The sequence below is a fragment of the Chanos chanos genome, chromosome 3 (genome assembly GCF_902362185.1).
Source record: "Chanos chanos chromosome 3, fChaCha1.1, whole genome shotgun sequence".
Taxonomy (NCBI): domain Eukaryota; kingdom Metazoa; phylum Chordata; class Actinopteri; order Gonorynchiformes; family Chanidae; genus Chanos; species Chanos chanos.
The window spans coordinates 38,691,146-38,702,446 of NC_044497.1; the positions used below are offsets into that span (position 1 = coordinate 38,691,146).

The 11,301-nt window shown below is 38.5% G+C and overlaps 1 protein-coding gene across 1 annotated transcript; it reads right to left on the bottom strand.

Annotated features, from left to right (window-relative positions):
- Positions 1-120: 120 nt before the first annotated feature.
- On the bottom strand, positions 121-9,927 carry tmem232 (transmembrane protein 232). Its single transcript, XM_030767837.1, has 14 exons — positions 9,791-9,927; positions 7,776-7,785; positions 7,228-7,333; positions 6,923-7,077; positions 6,683-6,761; positions 6,277-6,398; positions 5,643-5,791; positions 4,874-4,997; positions 4,159-4,336; positions 3,852-4,051; positions 1,076-1,118; positions 808-967; positions 591-669; positions 121-318 (listed from the first exon to the last, which is right to left on the bottom strand). Exons 1-14 carry the CDS (start codon positions 9,925-9,927, stop codon positions 121-123), a joined length of 1,740 nt encoding a protein of 579 aa, XP_030623697.1.
- Between the last annotated feature and the right edge of the window lie 1,374 nt (positions 9,928-11,301).

Sequence of the window (11,301 nt, forward strand, 5' to 3'; positions counted from 1 at the left end):
AAAAAATTCACAAAGATCCAATAGTTCTTCATGCATCTATATTTAAAGATTTTCAGGTGACAATATTTCATTTTTGGTTGCCTGATCTTGTATTATTGCTCTCAGTATTAAACTAAAATGTCACACACTAGTTTTGTAATTTAGAGCTGGTTTTTCATATCTGGACAACTCATAAGGTTTGGTGTCCTTTTTGAGCTTCTCCATTCGTTTTCTCATGATCTCCTGAAATTTGTCTTCTTCTTCTTTCATTGCTTTTGCCAATTCCTCTTTTTCAATTGCTTCTTCTTCAGCCATTTTTATTTGTAATTCTTTTTGCCACTAAAACAAAGAATTAAAATGGTTCAGTGCCTTTTTCTCCCTTAAGATCATACAAAATCCATAACAGTAAATATTTGGAAAAGAGCAGGCTTACCTTTTACGTGTGCTGTAGTCTAATTCTAACCAAATTAGCCTTATACCTGAGTGTCTGCTTAGCCTGTAGCTGCTCAAGGTCTATGAATTTAAGTATGGAGTGGTGTTCTGTTTTCTGTCTGCTTCACAGTGCCTCTCATTGAAACCCTCAGTGAGCCAACTGTTTGAATATCTCTCACCTGGTCCTGCACAATTTTCATCAGCTCAGTGTCTGCTCGGGTCTTAAAGTCAGTGTAAGCATTCTGTTTTGTAGCCTCACTGTAAGACAGTCATAGTAACAGAAAAATGAGAAACATGTTATGGATATACCCCCCAAAATTACATTTTTATTCAAATAAATGTAATAATGTTTTTGTCTCTGTACTGCCAAATTCAGAGAGAGGGAAAGTAATTAACCTTTGTGTGGTGACAAATCTGCAGTGCCCGTTGACTCCTGTGGAGGTTTGTGCCCTAAAGGTGCTTAAAGGGCTCTTACTCTTTAGCTTCACAGGGGAGGGGACCTGCTGGCTTGGTTTGGTTTGACCTGCAGCCTTCCCTCTGGACCAGGGGCATGACACTGTAAGAGAGCTGACAGATCTCAGATAGAGCTGAGAGAGTGCATGAGCAAGATGTCGTGTGATGGAGTGGTTGGACACACACACAGTTTGTCTGTGTGAATCATTACGCCCCTCATCATGGACCATTCCTCCTGGAACGCTGAATTCAATCTGGAATACAAAATACACAACATAAGTGATCACGCCTTAAGTGCATGTCAGAGATTTTTCATTGAGATCGTTTTAAGAAATTACCTGAATTTAAGTCAACAAGTCCATCTTGAAAGAGTAATGTAATGGCAAAATGAACAAAATAGATCTGTACTGGTATTTAAAGGTTACATGTATATCTTAAGTGAGGGCATATTTCTCTGAAACATTGTATTAGTCTATCACACAAACCATTTATAATTACATATTCTCTTTTTGTCCTCTTTGCTTTAGTTAAACTAAAATGAAAGGATAAAAAATCATTGTGACTCACTAAAGATGGTTCACATGGATTCACATCAGAGGGATATGCTGAAAATTTTAATTTCTCACTAGACCATTTATACTTTTTTAACTGCTATTGTTTTTTGTTGTTGTTGTTGTTGTTTTTTGTTTTTGACGGAAAAAAAACCCTATTAGCTAAGAAAACTGCAATCAGCAATAAATGTAGTCTTTCATAAGATAAAGTACATTCTGTTGAAAGTGAGCTTTATGAAGAGTTATTGGCATGTCAAATGCCTTGAGACTAATGAGGATATGTGTTCAGTGCACTGAAAACCACACATATTTTATACATGGTAAGTGATTGGTCTGTGATGCCTGTTACCTACTGCGGTGTATTTATTTATTTATTTTCTTTACTAGGGTAGACACACTGGGATTTCAATATTCTCTTCAAGTGAGCCCTGACCAATAAAGCAGCAGCAAAGTCCAACTGAGAAGGTAACTTCAAACAGACAAAGAAGCCAGTGGCATACAACAAAACACACTGAAGACCATATGCAAATAAAGTTGTAAATAATTAAGCAGTCCATACACATCCCTATAATTCTAACAGCCATTTACAGCACATGCATTGATTATCTAAGAGCTCAGTGGCCTGATTTTATTGAATTGTCCCATATTTACAAGTTATTTTAAAATATTCCACATTAATGTAACATCGTGATTAAAAAAGTAGCCTTACTCCAGCTGAAAATGAAGGTCCATTGAATAAAATCTGATCATTCCATAATCAGATTGAATCCCCTATTACCAGTCAGGGAGAAGAGAAACAATTACAAGGTTCAGCAATATCACAGAAGTATACTAGTGTTACTGTCTTTTAAATGTAAAGAGAGTACTACACAGGCATCTGATTCAGTGTACAGTGATGGGCTGTTAACACTGTACTGGTGGCATATATTGGAGTCACATGAGATATGGAGTGTGATCTGAGATGTTAAGACCTAGGGCACACATATGCATAACCTGTCCTTTTCTTGCTTGATATGAAACACCTGGTTCTAAAACAAAATCTGAGTTACAGTTGTCTGATAATCTGTTCAAAGTCTTTCATCAGGGGGAAAAAAAAATGCACGTATTTGTAGGACGCCAACACCTCTTTACTTTTCAGTGCATTGAAGATCAGTTTCAGCTAAATAAGACCCTGTTTCACTACAATTTTAAAGCCCTTTATATTTTAATGAGCTTGATTCTGAGTTGCAGTAATAACATGATCACAGTCTGTGGACTTTAGTCAGTGAAGAGCAATGGAAAAGAATTGATCCTAGTGGCACCCCAGCATTACAACAAGCTTATCTGAGTAAAAGCCATCAATCAGTGGGATCTGTAAGTTACATAAACTCTCAGTCACGTAATATGAGCGAGTCTTTTAACAATACATTATGGCCCATAGAAAAATCAATGAACAAAATTCTGTTACAAACTCACACAAAGCTGTAATTTGGGAGAACGTGTATGTGCTTTTGAACATCTGCATTCTCTCCCTTCCTGTCTCTCTCTCTTGTTGGATTCAAGGTTTGGATTTCCAGAGCAAAAGATACATCTGTTCCCTATTAGCTCAGTGTCCGTGTTTGACCTAAGAGTGGATCTTGCCATAGAAGAAAACCACCATGCCTTTTCCCCCCATCTTTTTCTGATAGAGCAGAGAGATTTTCAGTTTTGTGTTTTTGTTTGGGATTAATTTCAGGGCATTTAGTTCAATTTTTCCCTTTTTAGGATTGTTTTGTTTATTACGTTAGACATTTTGCTCCACTCATATAGATCTACAATAAATTCAGTGTCATCATCCTCAACAACTGTTGAATACAAACACACTAATATAAAAACTTCAAAACACTTTCAATATACGCATAGGATAGAGTCAGCCACGCTGTAGATTCATAATCACCCACCCAGAGTACAGTTTAATGTAAATGAATTAATGAGGCAAAGAGATGAAGCTTCCTCAGAGAACCAGGGCCGGGCTTGAGTCTTGAATGTGCAGGATGTACACAGTAATATTTGACATTTTATAGCATCACAACTCACATTCTCTTAGTGAACCTGAGCAGCTTATCTTCATTCACTTAGTCATTCCTTTCACTTTTATCTTGACTGTTGACAGTAAAACATTAAGACTAACCCTCAGGAGAGATGGCTTTAATGAGTGTATATTCCCTTGTGTCTTCCCATGCAAGCACTTGATCTGCAATGTACAGCCATTCGCAGGATGATCACTCAAGCCAATACTGTAGCTACTTGATGTTCATGACCTTTAAGCAATATTAATATACACATTTCTGAGTTTAAGAAAAACAGAGTAGAATAGGGTAGAGTCTCTAGCAACCAGTAACCTGACTAGCAACCAGTAACCTCATAGTGGATACGGAGAAAAACTTAAAAGTGCTCCAGTACCTCAGTGAGTCTCACCGCGTCTACCACACGCCGGTCGGTCTCTTGGTGAAGACTGTCCTGCAGGGCCAACCAGGCTGCGTTCCTCAGGCCGTCCTGATGGATGGGACCACGACAGACATGCACAAGGGCCTGCATCGCACTGCACCGCACCCGCCAGTCCCCTCTGCCCTTAAGCGCCGCGAGCATGAGACGAGTTCCGTTAGATCCCGGTGGAGCTGCACAAATAAAGTCCGGTAAAGAAAAGACTCTTAATACTCTCAGTTAAAATGACTGACTGAGTAGACTTCAAATGCATTCACTGAAATGCTCTTCAAACACTCACTTTGCCTCAGTACAGACAGTAGACCACCAGAGGAACCTAGCCCACTGGAGTTTGGTTTCCCCACCAGGGCTTTTTTCTTTATTTCAGCATTGCTGCTACTCTGGCAGATGTTGGCTAACACCATACAGTATAAGTGTTCTAACTGCCAAGGCCAGGAGGTCCCATGTGATACCAATCTCTAAAAAACAACAGGCATACAGTTTTTAACCATCACATAACAAGTACAGATCACTAAACTATATAGTCAGGCTGAGAATTTTAGAATCTTCTTAACTTCCCCAAAAGATTGGGCACTATGCTCACATGCATATTAAATGTATTTTTTACAAGTTTGAAATAAATAGAACCACAACATCACAAAAACAAATGCACTCTTGAAGCAATTTCCAACGCAGTAAAATTTATACATAATTAGTGGAAGTCATATACTCAACAAGAATGACTGGAGAGGTGCAATTGAACAGTTGTACAATATGTCATTTGAAGAAAGCTGTTGCGACCTCTTAGTGTTGGAGGACCGCATTACACATATTAAAAAAACAAGTTGCATAAAAGCACCCTCACAACATAGATGAAATGTGAAACAAAGTAAAAAAATGAGCAAATTGTTGTGCTCTTTGTTTTGAGCTAAGAAATGTTGCACCAACTTAACTTGTGGACCCTGTTCAAAATGAACGTAGGTACATTTAAATGGCCGGAAGGAGGGTTTCTCCACCTTTTCATCCAGTCCCTCAGTCTCCTGTCCCTGGGCCATGTGAAAGTTCATTAAAATGTCAAGGCACACCATGCTTGATTTTGCAGCCTCACCAAGAATCATGAGGCCCAGTCCAGTCTCAACCCTGGAAACATAAGTGTGGAAAAGCTTTGGAAATTTTGAACAAACCCGGCACTGTAAATGATTTCTTCAGCCAGTGTAATCAATATGCAAATTACTTCCATGTTTTAAAAGGTGAGAACAGAGGTGAACCTGGTATACAATGGTACATATAACTTGGTATACATCCATGTCAACTTGATCTGAAAACCTTTATGTGAAGTTTCCAAATTAACATTGTTATGAAAACCTTTGTGTGAAATTTGCACACTGGAAAAGTAATTCATATTTGATTTCATGTATGTTTAGCAGGAAGGCCATCAATATGTTCACTATGCACTAAACATTTCTGCAGTAACAGAACCAAACAGTGACACACCTAATTTGACTTAATTTCACTTATCAGATGATCCACAAGCCCTTGATGAGTTGAATCAGCTGTATTTGTGCTGGTCTAAAACTGTTATGGTTAGTTTTCTTAGACAAAGGCTAGGTCCAGTCCTGAACAACATTCCAAACTGAAATTCTTCATTTAAAAAGCCATTCAGCCCATGTGTCGTTTGAATCTTAGCCTGTGAAAGCCATTATTAAAGGCTCGGAGGGGGAATGTGTGTGGAAACACTAGTGTAGTGAAAAATCTTAAGAGGAGATCCCAGGGGGATGAACACACCAGTTGTCCTGCTGGAGTGAATCTTTCAGAGAGATGAGATGATTTACCACCTGCGAGGGCTGACTAATGCTGTTGTCCACACAATACCAGCTCAGGAGACAGTGCCAAAGCAACGGGCTCACTTCATACCCCTGGACATCCATCTGAATCTGTCAATCCCCGACAGTCAATGAAACAACTCACAAGCTTGTCTGCACATGGAACAGCCCAAACTCAAGCGATGCCTAGATGATTTTGCATCTTTTACAACATGAAGATTCTGACTTATTCTTTTTAATCATTTTCATAATAGCCTGAGAAATAAATATCAGTCATGATTTCTTACAAAAGATTTCAGCATGTTTGTTTCAACATTATACAACAGTGGCACTGGCTGTATGTGGAAATCTAAAACACAATCACATCATGCAACCCTCATTTCCACCGTATTGCCAATAAACATTAGGATTACATAAGATATAATCTTTTATATTTTCAGCAATACAGCTATGTACCTTCTTCATTCTTCCATTTTTGCAACTATTGGGTTTTCTCCAGGTTTTTGTTTGTCTCTCTCTCTCTCTCTCTCTCTCTCTCTCTGTGTGTATGAGTGTGTGTGTGTGTGTGAATTGATCCTAAGTGATGAAACACTTACCTCAAAAGAACCCTCGTTACTAGTTTTGAGACCAAACACTATTTCTCCTACTTGTAGCATGAAGTGAACAGCAAACGACAAGTCGGGAAAAGGCTGATAGCATGCCTCACACTCTGAAAGCACTAAAAGGCAGGGAAAGTTTTACATCTGTTAGAGTTACACTGGTAACTTAAGGTGCACTGGACTTATGTTCTATTTTTTTCCTCTGACCAGTTTTGCATTGTTTGCAGCACAGAAAGTTGTTACAAACTCCACCCTTCTTTTTTTGCAATTCCAACATTTAATCTGACTTTACAATCGACTTTATGCAGTTATGTTACATAATATCCAATACAATCTGAGGATCTATATCATAAGGTCTATGAGAGTTTAAAAAAAAAACCTTTTAGGAGGTTACAAATAAAACATCTGCTGCTCTGCAGCAAGCCCTTCAGGTTTCCCAACATGTGAAAGAGAAACAGTCTCAAAAAGACCATGTAGCCAATCTATAAAAGAACAAAAGGGGAGAGGTTAAAAAAACAAAAACATTATTCCTTAGTGCAGTCAAATGTATCACTGGGGCAAAATGAAATGCAGACCTAACATTGTTTCTTTACTTTAAACATTTTTCACAGTAACTCAGAGTAGAAACCCACATGCACTGTACCTTCAGTATTTTAATGTCATGGTACAGCCTGGACTTTCGCGAGGTGTCATTGCACATCTGCAGGAGGACCGACTCTGCCAAAAAGAATAACGCTGGAATCTGATCCTCAAGTACTGGAGCCTGGTCCAGCGACATCAGCAGCGCATCCAAGGATTCTAGACACAGCCATGTTCATTGTAATGGGACTCAATTCATTTACATTACAGCAGTAACTAAAAGCATGGTATAATATGGTAAAAATATCAACTGATGCTTCATTTTGCTACGGGGAAGAGTCACCTATGCTGTGCCTTTAATTGACCCACCATTTTGAATTTTATCACAAGACAAGCCCAGCGAAAGAAGATCTATCCAGGCACGAGGAAGCTCAACGTTGGGGCCCACACCCATAGACCGAAGTCCAGCTCGGCGCTGTTGTTTCAAATGGTTAAAAAAGTTATGTGACACACTGAACTGATATCTGTCTCCACCTAGTGGTTGATATGGGCAGCAAGCAGTACTCTTCACATTCTTCACTTCACTGTTAGTCAAGTGCTCAAATTAGTTTAAGTTAACGCAGACAGTGCCAAACATTTACATCTACAAATATCTAAACCAAGTCATTTGTCTGAAGAGGTCTTGACCCACTGGGTTATATGAACATAATTACCCACAAAACAGACCAAAATAAGTAAGAGAAAATAGAGCAAAACAGAATTTACTACCTTGCTTTGACTAACAAGCTGCTTTGCCAGACTGATATAGTGCTTTTGTTCTCCAGAGCCTTGTGCATGATATAACTCCCAAAGATACTGCTCTGTTGTTTCAAAAGGGTTTCTGCAACACAAAAAAAACCCTGTTTTTTGTCACATACTTCCTGGCACCTGAGGGTAAAATACAAAATATGGTTTCTCTGTGGTCTGGGCAGTCTTGAATTTGGCTTAATGCTATTTAGCTTACAGAGAAAATGTTGCTTTGTAATGATCCCCTCAGGCACACGCAATTCCAGGAACTACAAATGATCAGGGTATTTTGTTGTAGCCGAATAATGCCAGGTTCAGACTACACAATTTCAGCCCGATTTTGACACGATTTTGTCGTTGTATACAAACTTCCAGCGTCGGGCCCGAATATGAACGTCTGGAACGACGAACGGTTGTCTTTACCCCCTGTAGTGTGACACAGGCTAATCTAAGAAGAGTCTGACATCTCCTACGACATGCTCCTTGACGTTGACCAAGAGGATGAACCACAGTCATCCTAGCCTGACGATCTATGAACTTGCGCAAGGTTGTGAGAGGCAGAATACGATGATTGGTCGGGGGCGTACTTGTAGTGTTGCCAGTGTCCAGGCCAAGACGCGGCAATAGTTTATGGCAATATGATTGCCTGATTTGACATGGTGACCATTGTGAAAGACAAAAATATTGTGTAGTCTGATCCCGGCATAAGTATGACCCTTTCCAACTGCACCATTAACCAAAGCTGCGTCCATCTAAACTAGCTGGACCCATGCCATAGAAACCAGTGTTGCAGCTGCCAGTCCCAATAAGGTATTGCTCATCGACCTAGTGGCATTCTAAATCTTGTTCACTGAGTGAAAAGAGCTAATGAGAAAAGAGAGGACATACTGAAGATGTATAGATTATCCAGGAAATTGGCTTCTGATGCCAGATTCATATACTAGTTCTTTAGTTTTTGAGTTCATTAAAGAACTAAAGCATTCTGTTCAAATGTTTCAGTTTATAGTGTCTGTTTTTCATACTGTATTTTTGCTGAGTGATTTCTGCGTTTTAACATTTTTTGGAATTTTTACAGATCTCCCAGTCCCCTGTAACTTGGGATATGCAATATAACTGCATATGACATTATAAAAGTTCACATGATAATCAAGGTGATCATGTAAACAGTTACACATGCTTGAGAATGCAACTTTACAGCATTCTCAAATGATGTCAGTGATGTAGTAGCTTTCATCTGTTATCATTTTAATGTGCGACGTGTATGGGTACACTATCAAATGTTAATTTCATTCGTTCAAATTATTATTTGGGGGTTCTGAACCAATAAAATCAAAATCTGTTTATATGAGTTTTGCTTAAGCAGCTGTTGTTCATTGTAGACTTGTAGAATGCTGAAAATGGTGCCTGTTTGATCACGTGAAAGATCCTGATTGGGTACATTTGTGAGTAATCTGGCGGCTACCTTTAAAACCTTCAAAAGTTGTCTTATAAGGAGAGGTGAAAAAACTTGTCTGATGAAAAATGTAGCATTTTGCACTGAGAGATGTATGGAGACAAAATCTATTTATTTCAGTATATCCAACTATGAATTAAATTTTGGGAAGGACTCTGGCCAGTACTTCTATTTGATGACTAAGCACTTTCTGCCCACCCTTGTTAATATTCAAAAATATAAAACTTCTTCTCTGTTCATGCCTGACTAGTAAGCTTATAAAATCAGAGACAGCAAAGAAAGTACCTGCAATGTGCTTCACTTAAAAGGGATTTGTTGAGTTTAAATTAATCTAGCATCAAATTATTTCCGTAAAGATCCATAAGTATTTTTGCTATATCATTTTTTTGGTGCACTGGTCCCTTATCAGTGTCTTACTACTGTGCATCATACTGTCTATCAATTATCCCTTTGGATTGGCTAAGTATTAATAAGATTATCAGTTCCCCTCTTGAGGAAATACAAGATGAAATAACCATGTTTTGGACTCAGAAACGGCTACCAGTGCACCAAAGGACGACGCTGACTACATTCTAATCTAAACCTTTACAATCCGCTAAAGATGGAATTGTTTCTCGCATCGTTCCATGCCATCTCCAAAGAAGCACGATAGCAAATCGTATTTCCTGTAATATGTGTATTTCCTTAGCCTACCTTGCGATAACAGTTTTCTTTTGAGCCATTTCATTTCGGCCTTCCTTTCTCTCAAAGAGTCTTTTTTGTAGATCTCTCTGGCATGTTTGAGAAATTATTCCCAGGCAGTGGGTAACTGGAACGTTAAATATAGGCATTTTTATTTTAAAGCTATTAGTAGCCACCCATACACCAGCGTAGTGTAAGGTGTTGCTATGGATACAGAAGTGGCAACAATCATAATAGCACACTTCAAAGTACTGAGACGAAGCTTGAGCCGATATATAGATACTCCAAAACCCGAACTTATTTGAGCCTCCTAAGAGATGCCAGCCATGACAAAAATTCACTGAGACGGGAAAAGTTTTCATTACAGTTTAAAAAAATAGAACTACATATTAAAAAGGCAGCCAGTTTTCAGTTTTTAAGCGTCTACTCTAATCAAACAGCCCACAAAGATGCATAAACATCTGCCAGCTACAATTGCTATTAGGCGACTATGTATTAAGTGACCGGTGTTGGGGGATAACGAGTTACAAAGTAACGTGTTACTGTAATTATATTACTTTCCTCCGTTACGAAGTTCCAGTTAGTTACTGTGAAAGTTACAGTTCACATTTCAGTAGTCACATCACAGTTACTGGATTATTAAAATGTCCTGTCCTGTGCTACACGCTTTTTCAAAAGAATGTTCTTCGTGCTGAATATTTAAATTTAACGTCCAAAACGGATAATTCCGGTCCTGTTTGCTAATTGGTCAATACAATGTTAAAGCGATGTTAAAATACATGATTGTAGAAGCAGCTATGACGCGACACGCACCTGTGCCCCATAATTGTGCATCTATAATACAGTAACCACTGCCACTAAGGAGAGATTGGGTCCTTGACAGTAGCCCCCATTAAATGGGTAAATGGGACAAGACTGAGGTTTGTTAGCTAGCTAGCAAGATCTGCTACATTCGAGAAAACCCGAAAATACGGTGTAGCCAACCAGGACAATAATATCGAGAGGTTTAATGTTACTTTTAATCACAAAATACGGATAACGCAGCTGTCGGCTGATGATACCAAAACGTATTTCTAGCTACCTCAGAAAATGGTGGTTAACCATTCAATCTGAATGACAACATCGTGATTAATGTAGCTAGCAATGCAACGTTGGTTATCGTTAGATAGCTACGGTCGTGTGTTTCTATTTTTTATCACTGGTCAAAAATGTGAACGCATGAATGAGGCCGCGCTTTACGGTTATTTTAGAACAGATAACGGGTGTTCTTGGTAGAATTTGTAGCTCTAGAGAGTAATTCAAAAATAAAGTAATGAGTAGTGTAATTACTTTTTAAAAGGAGTAACGAGTAAAGTAATACCCTTACAATTTAATTGGTAACTTGTAACTAATTACTTTTTTTGATTAACTACCCCAACACTGTAAATGACTAAATGAACGGATGAATGGATGGACTTAAATGAAAAATACAAAAGGGTTCAGGTTTTGTCAAAAAAGACAAAAATTACTATTACAGATAATAA

What these genes read in the sequence shown, in the direction of transcription:
- tmem232 (XM_030767837.1), bottom strand. Translation starts at nt 9,927, where the DNA reads ATGCCTATATTTAACGTTCCAGTTACCCACTGCCTGGGAATAATTTCT. An exon ending in ATGACATTAAAATACTGAAG is followed by an intron (nt 6,762 to 6,922) that starts GTACAGTGCATG and finishes GTTCTTTTATAG; the next exon opens with ATTGGCTACATGGTCTTTTT. An exon ending in AGATTTGTCACCACACAAAG is followed by an intron (nt 670 to 807) that starts GTTAATTACTTT and finishes ACTGTCTTACAG; the next exon opens with TGAGGCTACAAAACAGAATG.